The sequence below is a fragment of the Schistocerca gregaria genome, chromosome 8, assembly GCF_023897955.1.
Source record: "Schistocerca gregaria isolate iqSchGreg1 chromosome 8, iqSchGreg1.2, whole genome shotgun sequence".
Classification (NCBI taxonomy): Eukaryota; Metazoa; Arthropoda; class Insecta; order Orthoptera; family Acrididae; genus Schistocerca; species Schistocerca gregaria.
In genome coordinates this window covers 495,906,808-495,922,314 of record NC_064927.1, presented here as the reverse complement: position 1 = coordinate 495,922,314, position 15,507 = coordinate 495,906,808, and the positions used below count along the sequence as shown (strand labels likewise).

The window sequence follows — 15,507 nt, the reverse complement described above, 5'->3', positions numbered from 1 at the left end:
AAATGAATCATTTAGGTCAATTCTGTCCACTAGAGTTGTGCAGAAATTATGCCTACTCACTTTGTCACAGCTGTAATACTGATCTACTTGCAGCTTATAAGGATGAAACTTTAGATCCTATTCCACAATAAATATGTCTGAGGAATTTTTTGTTGTTGTGGAATGGCGATGGTCAGATGAGTGTGGGATTTGTTGCAGAACTGCATGAGCTTGTCAGATATTTTCTGTCATTAGAGACATCATTTCAGATACCTTTACGTACATTACAGAATTTGTCTCAAGGCATGGTTTATCCAGTTGGATATCGTTCTTCTGCCTGGAACATGGAAATGGCAGTCTCTACCAGAGGGCATTGCACGTTGGACAGCTCTTCACATGACAGAATTCCCCCACTGCAGCAATAGGCACCTTCACTGGGCAATGAACCATACTGAAATGAATGGCATACTATGTGGCTCCAATTAGATATGGTAGTTGGTGAACACACATCTACATCTTAGCAGTGAGGCCAATTGAAAATCCACTATTTCGTGTGGCTCAGCCCATATGATGTACAACTGATTTTTCCGTCCTTTGATGTCAAAGGTAGAATTACAGTGTCATGTGCAAACCTCAGTTTTCATTTCTTCTCTATTAGCTTTAGTTTTCTTTTAAAATTTCGCTTTGCTTTCTTGTACTGCTTACCCAATTTACAGGTTTAATTACGTCAGGTGTGGGATACAACCTGTTCTCAACTACTGCTCCCCTTTCATGCCCATCAACTCTTTTCACTGCAGTCCAGTTTCCATGCATGTTACCCTTGTGTCTCCTGTATTTTTTCCTTGCTACCTCCACATTTATATTCACATATAACTGGTTTGGTAATTGGTTGAAAATGGGAGGAAGGCAAGGGCATTACACCCCTTCCTCCTCCTCATAGGACTGCATCTTGTAAAACCAGCAGCCTGGTTGAGGGAATGGTACCCCTCATGTCCGCATCTAATGAGGACTGTAGTGTGGTATAGCAGGAGATCCCCAGTTGAAAATTATCCCTGCAGTTTGGTAGTGTGTACCATAGGTTGCTGTCATGAGTGCTAATCACAATTTGAACTTTCTTGCTGAAAGTGCCCTTCACATGGAGAAATATTGTCAGTAGTGTTTTATAAACTGATGTGTGTGATGGATTTTATTCTGGGCCACAGGCTATGGGTGCAGTCACTCTAAGAACTGTCCATTACTCACTGGTTCAGGATTGTGCACCCAGGTCTTGTCGACTGTCACATTTAGACAGAGAAAAAAACATGTCCTTCAGGCTTATAAAGGTTCAGTTGTTCATGACATATTCTCTGCTGCATCATACTGTCACAATGAGAAACTCATTCATTACACATACTATTAGTTTGCTGCAAGCTACTAAGTGCTCTAATTTCAAAATACTGGAAGAATAAAGTCCAGGTATTTGCATTTCATCAACTGTGGTGCCTCAAGACACACACAGTTTTTGACTGTAGTACTTGTCTTATTGTATTAAACCTTACAAGTAAGTTATGGCAGCAATTTACATTTTTAAATTCAGCTGGTAATAAAGCAAAATATTGAAAATCAAATTTCTGTTGCACCTGAAAATGTTAAATAGACAGCCTGCAACTGAGAGGGTGAACCATGAACAGAGATAGCTGTTCAGCAGTATAGTAGTAACCTTACATTGTTAATTATGCTTTTCCCTGCATATTGATTATTGTATACATTTTTGGTAAAACTGTCAGAAGTGAATTTGCTTGGCTCTGCAGAATAATGTTTTGGAAATTCCCATTGTGCATGCCAGGTAATGATTATTGGTGGCGTGTAAATACTTGCCAACATGAGTGGGCTTATATTGCTTTCTTGCAGTTGTGAACTTTGCAACATAAACCTTCAATAGAAGTGCCAAGTTCGATCCACCACAGTTGTTACACAGGCTACCCTTTATTTGAAAATAAACATCATCAACCTTTCAAATGATTTAGTACTTGACTGAGCTTTGTTACTACATCCTCTATGGTACTTCCTAAGACTGTTTTAGTTGTAATCAACAGTCATAGGCTAGGTTTATATATTTATCAATTAATAAAACATTTTTTGTAGGATCTGCAAACATTCATGGATGGTGCGACAAATGGTGTGGTATTCTTTAGCATGGGCAGTGGCATCAAAAGTGCCAACCTTCCAAAAGGCATGCAGAGTGCGTTTCTCAGTGTATTCTCTAAGCTGAAGCAGAAGGTTCTCTGGAAGTATGAGAAGGACTCATTGCCAAACCAGCCAGCTAATGTGAGGATTGGAAAATGGTTTCCACAAAGTGACATACTTGGTAAGTTTGAATACCATTTAATTGTAAATTTCAGTCTGTATGTTCATTAGTTTCCATAATGGATCAGCCCAAATTTTGTTCACAATTTAATAAGACTTCAGTTCATCACCAAGAGCAGGCCTGCTCATTCAAGTGCTATACTCCCGTATATTCATCACATCTTTTGTTCTGATCTGTTTATGCCATTTTCCATAATATCCCTTCTCATTGTGCATGGTCATTATTCATTTGGAGATCTTCTGCTTCCATTACATACAGTTCTGGACCCACATTTTCCTTGACCTTTTCTGGGCTGGAAGAGAATGAAACACAACTCATATAGTGGTCACAATCAATTAGTTACTTATTTAGTTACACCCTTAGTAGTTCGAGGTCAAATTCATGATAAAGATTATGATGTTATGATGTGAAATAGGTCAACAAATATATATAATGAAAACGTGTGGCAATATGCTGTCCTTTACAGATGTTTTCTGTAAAAATTACTAATTACTTCTATTCAAGAATTCCTCTGTGGTATGGAAGGAGTTGTTAAGGAGAAACATCTTTAGCTGACATTTGAGATCACATATATCTACAATACATTTCATTTTCATGGATATATTGTCAGAGTTTTATAGCTGCCTATTTAACCCCCTTCTGTGTGGAGGGGGCTCTTTGCTCTGTGGCAGGTTCATGCTTGGCTGCCACAGGGACCCAGCATTTGCACCATCTTTTCCCTTCCTGCTGCATGTCTATCATCTTGCTATTCTTTTTCCCTCCCTTTGGAACATGTCTGGGATGGTTTTGGAAATGTGTTCTGCATATTCACTAGCCGATATCAGGACAGTATCCATTGTCTTGCATTCCTCTTTTCTTTCTTCATTCCTTTTCTCCTCTCCTTTCTCCTCTTTGGCATTTGAGGTTTCTCTTTTTCTTCTTCCTCCCTGTGTGCTCCTGGAGGCCAGCCCCCCTGTCTGACATGTAACAGATTACTGGGTAATGTGCAATTTCCACCTGTCAGTTGACAGGTAGGTTTTGCACTTATCCCCTGGTACAGGCCAGGCCCAGGGAAGGGTGATTGCCTGAGCTGATATCTTCCCAAACTGCTGATTGGTCCCTCTGTCAGGTGTTCAGGTGGTGTCACCTGAAATGTGAATAATAAGCTGAAGTTTGTGTCCCCCATCTAAGACAGCCCCTCCCCCCCTCCTGTTGGAAGGAGCGCACCACCACAGATGCTGACAATCGTAGGGGATTTTCTCACTGTGAGCTAATCATCATCTTCACAATAAAAATCTACCAAACATAAATGGAATGAGGCTAATGATTCAAAGACCCTCCCAGCTGCATCAAAGTTCCTTGTGGTTTCACATACTGAAGACAGTCAGTCCTTTGCTGTGGTAAATCTGTTTATTATTCAGAAGTGTGCTGATGCATTTGCTGGCTCTGTGAAATCCTGCTCTGATTCATGGAATAGCACTTTGCTTTTGGAGACTGCTTCTGGTTCTCAAGCCAATTAGCTCGCAGCTTTGCTCCTCCACAACTATCCTGCCCATGTCAGGACCCATCGAATGCCGAGTTCTTTCTGTGGTGCTGTTTACACAAGGCTGCTTCATGGTATGACCAAGGCAGAAATCCAAACGAACCTCTCTGATCAGGGTATCATTGTAGTCCATCAGCTGATGAAAAAGGTGAAGGCATCCTAAGTGTGGTGGGGATGAAGCTGCACTGCGATGTTTTTTTCCTATCTTTTTAATGCGGAACACTTAAATGTCACCAGTGAAATATTTTATTACAGTTAAGTATTGATTTATTTATTTTATACTAATAAATTTAAAAATTAGTACTCAGACAAAAACTAGTACCAACATCAGTTGACATAACTAATCATCATTAACTGAATGCATAAAATAAAGGCAACCCTACTAAAATTAAAGTGAGCATCAGAGATTAATTGAAAAAAAATAAAATCTGGCTCTCCTTACCTCAGATAGAAGTTCGGCTGTGATAGAATGTTCACTGTGTATGCAAGCAGAGGTATGTAAGTTCACAGCTGGTAGCATTGCATGTTTGCAGTAAATATATTCGCTGTGTCTGACGTTTGACTCACTTATGCAGCGCAACGGACGTATTCTGCTATGCAATTCATGTGTGTTCTTGCTGTTAGCTGGGTGCATTTTGCAAAGATGGGCTATGTATCTTCAAGAAGACATGTAGGCATCTCAAAATAAACCAAACTTTTTGAATTTTTTTCAAACAAAAATTGAGAAGAAAACTAATGATAGTTGAGTCAATTAACTGATATATTCCTACTGATATAAGAGGTGATACCAATGATGCTTCATGGAATTCTCTTTTGGGGTTTTACATGAAATAAGTTACATTTTTTGTTCATATGAAACAACAGCTCTGTGGGCCAGAAATCAACACCACATGGGTTGGGCACTCCTGCTGTATATTGTGTGTCTGATGGCTGCCATTTTCTGTGAATGTGGGTGGCTTGATATGGTACAGATATGTGAAAACATCTATGTATCACAAATAAACCACAAGAATAGATAAGCAGTTTAGACAGGCAGATGAATAATGTGTGTCACAACTTAAATTCGCTATGGAAACAGAAACACTGATATCTTTTGTGTCTCTCTCTCTCTCTCTCTCTCTCTCTCTCTCTCTCTCTCTCTCTCTCTCTCTCTCTCTCTCTCTCTCTCTCACACACACACACACACAGCTAACTCAATGTGTTTACTACAACTGGAAGTGCATTACCAGAATAGACACTGCACGGAGATATTTGATGCCTCAAATGTACAAAGTTCTTCGTGCTTATTTTCTTTTTTTCCTTTCACAGCTCACAAGAATTTAAAGCTCTTCATCACCCATGGGGGAGTGATGAGTATGCAGGAGGCACTTTATTCCGGAGTTCCACTTCTCGGGTTTCCGATATTTGGTGACCAGGAGTCCAACCTCCTGAGGGCACAAAGTGCTGGCTACGCAATTATGCTAGCATTGAACAACATCACTGAGGAGTCCATTGGTTGGTCTGTAAATGAGCTGCTCACAAATCCTAGGTAACTCTGCATAGATCTTTTCTATTAAGTATTGTATACTCATTCAGTTTCAAAAATTTAACAACAACTGAGGAAACTTAGATACTCACATAGCACTTTCAAAGGCTAGTATTCACCATGTCCATAATGAATTATGTGATTAGCTGATTCAGTGACTTCAAGTGATTCATATTACCACCATAAGCTGCTTTTCGTGAATAATGCTTTGACAATCCATATCGTTAAGAACTTCCATTTTTAAGTTGATGTGAAGACATAATAAAATAATTTTGGTAGCATACGTCAACACATACAGTGTCCTATCCAAGTTAAAAGTTGCCTTGGTCAAGAAAATGTACAGTTCATCAAAACCTTCTTTACTGTTATCACATGTTCTCCAAACCATGTAACACAACAGTTCTGTCACAGTTGTATGACCTACATCAGCAAGTTAGGTGACATGATGTTGAGAGCACATATCGGCAGTGCAGAGGACTTTGATGTAAATTTTCTGGAGCAAGACTGCTGTTAACTTGTACATGGCATTATACTTGTTAATTTACCCTACTTCAGTGTTGCCATTAAAATGTATTTTTACATCAGCTTCAAGCTGGTACCCCCCCCCCCCCCCCCCCTCCCAGAACTAGATGCAATAATGCACTATTAATGAAAATCAGCTTATGGTAATGATTTTTTGAAATATTTTAAGCTGTGGAGCAAGTTTTACGCAAAGAAATGTATTTTTTGTAATATTCTTTTATCATTTTGACTGTGCTGTTATCCAGTAACTTAAGTGGCTATGACAATTGTTTACCAAATGGCCTTGTGAGTCTTGCACAATGAGCAATGTAAACTTCCAATTCTCTTCCAGACAGGTGTGAACAACAGATGGCACTATTCTGACACACAAAAAATATTTTGTTTTCAGATAATGTTGGATATATAAGTTTTGTATGCTTTTATTACTGAATGTAATATCAAGAAACAAAACACAAGTTGGTGAGGCAGTGCTCTGTTAATGTTCAGATTATATGACACTGTCCACAAGCCAGATGGTATCAATGCTCGTCAGTATAAATAGCCAGTTTTGTATCTCTCGAGCATTAGTTCAATTTCTTTATTCACGCAAGCTCCACACTTTGTTTGATTGTGTGACTTGTGGAATCACTAGCATGTTTCTACTGGGATGAAACTGCAGCTCTTAAACTGACCTCCACACAAAACCAATAAATGGCCTTGGGATATGGATCATGATGAGATTTGTCACTTTGTGACACAGAATTTCATATCACAGATGTATACAAGCATGGACAACATCATTAGGCATGTTGCATGTTCTTAACATGTGGCAACATGTGACAAAAGATCACTTTTCTATGTCACAGGCCAAACCAAGCTGATGCCTTGTTGGAATACAATTTTCTGAAGCATCATTTCCATATTTAGTGGTATGCGATAGTGTACCACTATAGAAATACATCATTTCAAGCCACAGGCATTTTGAAGACCTGTCAAATATGCTTAGTTTTTGGCACTATTTATTACAATTAAATAGTCTGAAAGTGACACATTAGTGGTTAAAATTGGTACATCTATACTCCACAAGCAATATTATGGTGTCTGACGAAAGTGTATTTATGGTAACTCTGTCTTCTACCATGCCCAACCCTCTTTTCATGTTCCATTCAAGAATTAGTGTGAGAAGAATGATTGTCGGTAAAGCTCCATATGAGACCTGGCTTCTCCTGGTTTATCCTTGTGGTCATATCACAACATTTACACAAAAGGAAGTAATATACCATCTCAAAATTTAAACATTAACCCTCTATGTGAGGCACAACGCCTCTTGTAGCATCTGCCACTGGACTTTGAGTCCCTAATGCTCTCATGACAATTGAAGGATCCCATGATCAAACATGCCACTCTTTTTAGCAGTTTGTGTATTTTTATATAAGCCAATGTGGTAAGTCTCCAGGCTAATGTGCAGTGCTGAAAAATAGGTCAAATAAGTGTTTTCTAAATGGCTTCTTTGATGGATGAAACATATTTCCTTAAGATACTTCATACGAAACAAGCCTGGCACCTGGTTTTCCAGCTTTTTGTCTGATTCAGTCATTTGATTTTAGATTTGCAGTATCTTTTTCTGGTTTGGGAACGTACTGATTCCTTTAAGACAATGGGACACTTTTAATTGGTCTAATATTTTGAAAGGTTTCCAATGGTAAATGCTGATGGAAGATTACAGTGTTTCCCACTACCTCTACAACAAAACTTTTTCATGTTGTTTATCACTGTATTGGTCTTTGAATGATTTTTTGAGTAGTTGAACAATTTTCACAGACCATATCAGTGTGTTTATAATTACATTGTGCTTCATTCACACTGTCTCATAACATACTTCTTTCAACGAGTCTATGGAGACTGTGTGGGCATCGTAAGTCGGCTGTTTATATACTGCCATGAGCAGCAAGGATTCCTCTCCCCCATTCCTTCCTCTTTTCCTTCGCTGGTATAGGCCCCCCTCTGCCCCCCACTAAGTCACTAGCACGTATAGCCAATCCAAGTAGTGGGCCTGTTATGCACCCATCTGGCTGATGACAAAGGGACCACACTTCTGATAACTGAGCTGTTGCCTCCCCACCTGTACCTAGGAGTTGTTGCTTATCTTCTTGGAAAGCCCTTGCTGTGGCTAGCTACTGGAAACACGCTATTTATAGCTGACACCTAGAATCCCCTACCATACAGCTATAAAAGAAAGTATAAAGTATGTATATATAAACCCTTAATGCAATTATGATATTGATTACAGAGTTCTTAAAAAGAGAAACAATGACGAATAATTGTTTGTACTTTTTTTTTTGAAATGTATGTTTCAAAGATGATTTCACACAAATAGATCAATTTGATAGTATTTTCTTTGCTGCATGTTGTTAGAGGTAAATCTTCATCTTTGGGCAGTTAGTAGTAAGAGTTTGAAGTGCTTCCGCAACATTGACCCACAGGATTGTCAGTAAAAAAAAAAAGTAAAATTAAAATGACCACCTCAAAACACAGTTTGACCTTTAAAAACATCAATTAAAACAGGCAAACTAACATTCATATTACACTTTCTGGTACCGCGCACTGCAGAATTTGAATCCCCGCCAGACGTCATGGACATTGAAGACCCCCATAGAGGCCTCTGCACCATCGCGCCATAAGCTGTGGCGGCACGCGCATGAAGACGCCACAATGGAAATGTGATTGCAGCGGCCAATAGTGGCACCCCCGATAGAGTATTTAAGCGCCTGCCTCTCGTTCATCCAGTGTGTCTAATCGTTGCACGAGTCCCAACGCATCACCTCGACAACAGACAGGGTGTTTATCATTCTTTGTTTCAATTACTAGTGGACGTCTTGGATTCCTTTGGTTGTCTCTCTAACTCTGTTGCTTCTTGTGTGTTGTCGTTGTAAGATCTCTCTCCATCATCCGTCATTGTTTCGTGTCTGTTGTTTCTGTTAGTTTGTTTGTTCATGGGCCACTCTCTGTTTGGTCCCACCACGCTTTCTTGGCCACCCTGCGACCGTTCTGATCGTGGTCACAACAGGTTACAACACACTTCTCCACCTCAACTGGGTATTATATCTGTCTCACCTTAACTGTGGTTGTCAAGTTTATAGGTCAGCTGTCCCTTCCACACTGCTCCTCTTGGACCCTGTTCACCATCATGATATCAGTTCAGCCAATGGTCTTTTCCCTGTCGATAGATTTCTGGTTGACACTGGGATCTATCTCCTTTCAGTTCGGTGGTCCCAACTCTTTGTTTCCTATGCCAACACTGTCTGCTGCTCCCCTGTTCACCCTTCCTATTCTATTCTTTTCATGGCTTTGGGCCATCACCTGCCCATTGGACACCCTTGGGTGGGTTTATCAGTTGGGCTCCAGCTTGCTTCTCTTCACGATGACTTCCATCTACCCTCCTTGCCCTCTCCCCCAAATTTTCTCCCAAGCACCCCTTCGGGCTCTGATTCAGACGGATGTCTTCCGTGACTCAAAAGCCTTCATCACTCCAGTGGTACTCTGTTGTTTGTTCTCAACACTCATATGGGAGTTTCAGGTTGCCTTACACTAATGGCTCTAAATCCACCGATCACACGGGATATGCTTTCATGTCTTCTGTTGGCCCAGAACACCATCTCTTGCTTGCCATGTGGGGGTGTTTACTGTGGAATTGAGGGGCATCTATCAGGTCCTTTGCTGCATCAAATGGTCCTCACTCACCCAGATTTCATTATGAATGGAGTGAATGAGCAGCCTTCAGGCTATTGCTCAGTGTTTTTCCTGCGACTCCTTGCTCTCTGCCATCCACAACCTTCTTGGTGATGCTGCTTGTTCAGTTGATTTCCTTTGGAATTGTGGCCATGAAGGAGTTTCACGTAATGAACTTCCTGATCATCTGGCTGGTGGGTTGAGGGTGGCCACCTCCCCCCCCCCCCCCCCCCCCCACACACACACACACACAATCTCCATGTTCCTTCCAGGGGCAGATCTGCAGCTTTACATAAAATCCCTTTCTGCTCAATCATGGATCTACTCTTGGGAGGCTACAACCCATCTAATAAACTTCACATAAGCAAGGAGATTCCCACAATATGATGGTCTTCCCTCTGCCTCTCCCATCGGAACCTACCATCCTCTGCTGTCTTCATATTTGCTCTAATATACTACTCATGAATTACATTAGTTTCTAAAACTTTTCCCAGTGCGTAACGGGGTTGGTACAGTATCCAGTATGTGTGATATGAAGAAACGAGCAGTGTTGGTTGCAGTGTTAAAGTTTTTTTATTATTTCCCAGTGACGTGTTTCACATTCATTTAGGCATCTTCAGACTGGCTGATACTTGGCAGCAATGAATAAATATGATATTGCTCATAAAATACCCCAGCAGGTAAATGCCTCTTGTCAAAGCTTTAAAAACATTGTGTGGTGTCATTATTACAGCATGTGGTGCAGTGCAGTGCATACTGAATGGGATCAGGGCTACAGTAAAGCTGTACATCATGAATGTGCTCTAGGTGTAGTGCATGTCGTGTGTGATGTGTGCAACCAGAATATGCACAACTCTTGTGGCATGTTTGTGAGGTAAAGCTTTACTGTTGGCCTGATACATTTGGTTTGCATTGGACTGCACCGTATGCTGTAATACGGACACCGCACATTGTTTTTAAAACTTAAACAATGGGCATTTACCTCCTGGGATATTTTATGTGAGGCATCACATTTACTCATCGCTGCCAAATGTCAACCAGTCCAAAGGTGCCTATATAAAGGTGAAAAGAGTCATTGGGAAACAGTAAAAAATTTTAACACTGCAATCAAGACTTTTCTCCATGCCATTAATCTCTACTCTAATACACAGCTGCTTAATTTGGATGTTTCCTAATGTTACAGCTATATTCAGAATGCGAGGAAGTATTCACAGCTGTTCCACGACCGGCCAGAGAAGCCCCTGGACAGGGCTGTGTACTGGGTGGAGTACGTCCTACGTCACAGGGGGGCCTACCACCTGAGGTCGGCGGCACTGGACCTCGCTTGGTACCAGTACCTGCTGCTGGATGTCATCGCCTTCATCCTGCTGTGCGCCTTAAGTGTTTTGATAATAGTGGTTGTAGCAGTAAAATTATTAATAAGGACCTTCTTCCGGAAAAGTGAAAAAGTAACAAAGAAAAAGAAAAACACTAAAAATGAATGAATGTTTCTTTCTGTTGAGAATATGGAATGCTATATGGATTATACAAAATATCTCAGGAAATCATAGTAATTGCTTATTAACAGTGTTTAACTTAAGCTACTGGATCATACTGTAAAAGAGGAGAAATAAATTTTTTACTGTTCATATAAACACATATGTACATTCTTTTTACAAATTAAATAAGGAACCCTTGTGGTTGATTATAACACAGAGAGACCAACATAATGAAACATGATTATTATTAATTTTCAAAGAAAACTTCTGATTAAGGCCAAAATACTTCATCGTAACTGGTAAACCTCCATGTGATGTGTAGCAAAGGGAGCATAGTGTGTCAGTCCTGTTGTTCCTTGAACTCGATTCACTTGCAACATGGAGTGCCCATGCCCCTTGTAACATACCCTTCCTAGCCACGCCCACAGGCCTGTCTGTCTGTTGGTTGCTGTGGACGCCAGAGCTGAATCCTGGGGGAAGTGGGCTTTGTTCAGCATGGACATGCTGAGCCACTAATCCTCCTATATGGACGGTGGCAGAGGCATGCTGTATTGGCTGAAGTGACAGTGATCTTCTGACAATGGCAGGTGACGTCCAGCAATTGTTGTTGTAATCTTTAGTCCAAAGACCAGTTTAATGCAGCTTTAAATGTTGGTATATCCTGTGCAAGCGTGCGTAACTGCTTCAAACCACATCAGTATGAAGCCGTGTGCAACCCTTGGTCTCTCTCTACAATTTTTTCTCTCTCTCTCTTTTCCACTACAATGATTCCTTGATGTCTCAAGATGTGTCCTATCAACTAATCCCTTCTTTTAATCAAATAGTGCCATATATTTCACCTTTTCCAATACAGTTCAGTATGTCTTCATTAGTTATTTGCTATACTTACATAATTTTCAGCATTATTTGTACCAGCACATTTCAAAACCTACTACTCTCTTCTTATCTGTACTGATTATTGTCCATGTTTCACTTCTGTACAAGGCTACACACCATTAAAATACCTTCAGAAGAGACTTCCTGACACTTACAGGTTGGTTATAATTAAACTTTCACTACTTGACACAACCACCATGAAAACAATTGATCACAGGACAGTTAAACTGTTGAGACATTTATATGGTCATTCAGTAGAGAAATAATGAATAAACTATTCCAAGTAACATTTTAATTTCCACATGAGAGGGTAACTTTTATTACCAGCACACCACATTTATATTCCAGGTTACAAACACTGCTCAGTATGATGACCATCTGCAGCCACTATAGCTTGTAACCACACTAGAGATAAGATTCTGCAGCACTTTTCAAACCATGGGCCACTGAATGTTCAGCTGTTGTGACATAGCTGTGCGTTGCTTGAAGATCGCACGTGTGTCAATCAGTCTCAGCCATGGCAACAGTAACTTCAACAATATGTGGCACAAGTAGCTATCGACCTCTGCCAGGAGTCCCAAATTATCAGTTAATTAAAGTTCTTAATCGTGTTCTTCAACCCTAGTGCAGATGAGGACCTAACTGTATTCCTTTAAAGCACTGATACTGACAAAGAGCAGCAGCAATGTTGCTGTTGTTTTGATAAAACCGCTTTACAACTAAATCCCTGATCGCGTTGTCCAGACCGATGTTGGATTGTCTGCAACTGTAATACACACTGATGCTTGGGTTTCAGCCCCATGTTGCCATACCAGTACCAGTGCCTAACAGCAAGTCATGACACTAACACAACTAACAATGCAAATCCTGCAGTGCGCTGTCTGAACATCATTGCTATAAAATTTGGTACCCACATAGTAAACAGTTTTCTATCTACACTTGCTCAATAAAAGTTTAATTATGACCACACTGTATATTAGACATTAGGAAATTCCTCTTTCTCAGAACTGCTTTTCTTGCTGTTGCCAGTCTGCATTTTATATCCTCTCTACTACAGTTATAGTCAGTTATTTTACTGCCCAAGAGCAGACCATATAGACCAATTTAAGTGTCTCATCTTCTAATTTAACTGTGTCAGCATTTATTATTTAATTCAGCTGCATTCCATTACATTTGTTTTTCTTTTGTTGGTACTAACCTTGGAAATTCTCTTAAAGACACTGTCCATTCTCTTCAACTACTCTTCCAAGTCCCTTTTGTATCGGACAGAAGTGCAGTATTATCAGCAGACTGAAAAGCTGTTATTTCTTCTCCCTGAGTTTGATTCCCTTTCCAAATTTATACAATTTCCTTTAGTAAAATGGCAGTAATGGACAGGAAATGACAGCAGGTGTCCTCAGTATGTATGTGTGTGTGTGTGTGGGGGGGGGGGGGTCTCATTCAGTATGTTGAAGAGGTTATTGCAGCAGCCATTGAGGGGACAGGGTGCAACCAATTGCAGATTGTGACACATGTTGGAACAAATGATGCCTGTTGTCTGAGCTCTGAGGTCATTCTTGGGTCATTCCAGCAACAGTTAGAGAAGGTTGAGAAGACTGGCCTTGCGTTTAAGTTTCAATGAAGCTCACAATTTGCAGCATTGCTCCCAGAACTAATTGTGGCCCTTTGATTCTGAGCTAGTGGAAGAACTGGGCCATACTCTTCAGAGGTTCTGTGAGAATCTAGGCTGCAGCATCCTGAAGTTGCACTATAGGGTTGAGAACTGCAGGGTTCCTCTAGTAGTAGTAGTAATAGTAGTAATAGTAGTACCACCTTTATTCATCCTTAGATCTCTTTTTGCAAGGATTTAGGACATGTCAAGGTATTTTTTGATCTATTTAAAATAAGCTAAATTGCATACACATATATTTACAGACTTCTAGTTAGAGACAATCATTAGATTTACTGCTGGTATACAATACTTTTTTTTTTTACAAATAACTAATTAATTAATATAACACACACACACACACACACACACACACACACACACACACACTCTCTCTCTCTCTCTCTCTCTCTCTCTCTCTCTCTCTCTCTCTCTGGTGATCTCTGGGCCATTTTCTGTACCGCAACTTCCCATTTTCTATCCTGAAAAACTGAGTCGGCATCCCTCCATAATGAGTGAGATGTTGAGCTCAGAAAGAGGAAGAGGTGTTAGTATTTCTAAAAAGGAAAAAAAGAAGGGAAAAAATAAAGTGAAGGTGTTATGTGGAATGTTGGATATTTTATTATTATTTATTTGTATAACATTTTTTATCAAACCGCTACTCTGTTTTAGCTAAGTAATCCTTCAATGTGTAAAATGTGTTGCATAACAGGTACCTTTTAGCTGCCTTTTTAAATAAATGTATTTTGTCAATTTCTTTAATCGCTTTTTGTAATTCATTGTACAGTTTTATTCCTTGGTAGAAAATGCTGTTTTAAGTTTTATGTTTATTTTTTCTTGGTAAAAGTAAGTTGAGTCTGTCTCTTATTGCACGGTTATGGGCAGAGCTGTTTGTGCAGTAATTACCATTTTTTGTGTTGTTGATGTGAACAACTGACTGCTAAATGTATTCACATGGAGCAGCTAAAATCCCCAGTGTTCTGAACAGATCTTTACAACTAGTTAGACTAGTATTTTTGGTTCTTATTCTTATGACTCTTTTCTGGAGTTTGAAAATTTTGTGTATTTGTTCCCCAAAAAAAGAATTCCATAGCTAAGAACTGAGTGTACATATGAATAATGTGTAACCAAAAGACACTGCATGTTACACAGTGATGACAGTATTCTAAGGGCATAACATGCTGATGACATTCTGTTTGCACGTACCTTTGTGTGTTCACACCACTTCAACTCAGAATCAATATTCATTCCTAGGAATTTTGCATTTGTTACATAGTCTATAGAGGCGCCATCTACATTTAATTTAACATTGTCATTTTTCCTCTTCAAACTGTAATTCTTGGCATTAGTTTAATGTTCAATATCACTTTATTACTCATTTACCAATCATAAACTTCCTTGAAAGTTTCATTTGCTTTCTCAGCAATGAGTTCTCTTGTTTTCTCAGTGACTATAATATTGCTGTCGTCAGCGAAGAGGATTTTTTCACCATGAGTAACACTACTGGGAAAGTCATTGATGTATATCGGGAACAGTATTGGTCCTAATATGCTACCTTGCAGAACCCCTATATTAATATATTTTAGTTCTGATAAGTGTTTTACTAAATGTTTAAATCTATTTGAAGTATGTGTTATCTCTACTCTTTGTACCCTATCTGTTAGGTATGATCAAAACCAGTAGTTAGCTACCCCTCTTATTCCTAATGCTTCTAATTTATTTAATAGAATCTTGTGGTCGACTGTATCAAATGCCTTAGAAAGATCCAAAAATATGCCTGTGACACACACATCTTTATCAAGAGCATCAAGTACAATTTTTGTGAATTCTACTATGGCTGACTCCGTATTTTTGCCACTTCGGCAACCTAACTGTGGTTCACTTAAAAGATTGTATTTATTC

At 39.6% G+C, this 15,507-nt stretch overlaps 1 protein-coding gene across 1 annotated transcript in view; it reads left to right on the top strand.

The window, feature by feature from the left end:
• LOC126284452 (UDP-glucosyltransferase 2-like) overlaps positions 1-11,237 on the top strand; it is a 126,365-nt gene extending 115,128 nt beyond the window's left edge. Inside the window, exons 4-6 of the mRNA XM_049983372.1 lie at positions 2,104-2,326; positions 5,157-5,376; positions 10,787-11,237. Coding sequence (XP_049839329.1) covers positions 2,104-2,326; positions 5,157-5,376; positions 10,787-11,087 — 744 coding nt within the window. The 3' untranslated portion in view covers positions 11,088-11,237. The remainder of the gene's footprint in view (positions 1-2,103; positions 2,327-5,156; positions 5,377-10,786) is intronic.
• The last annotated feature ends 4,270 nt before the right edge of the window (positions 11,238-15,507 follow it).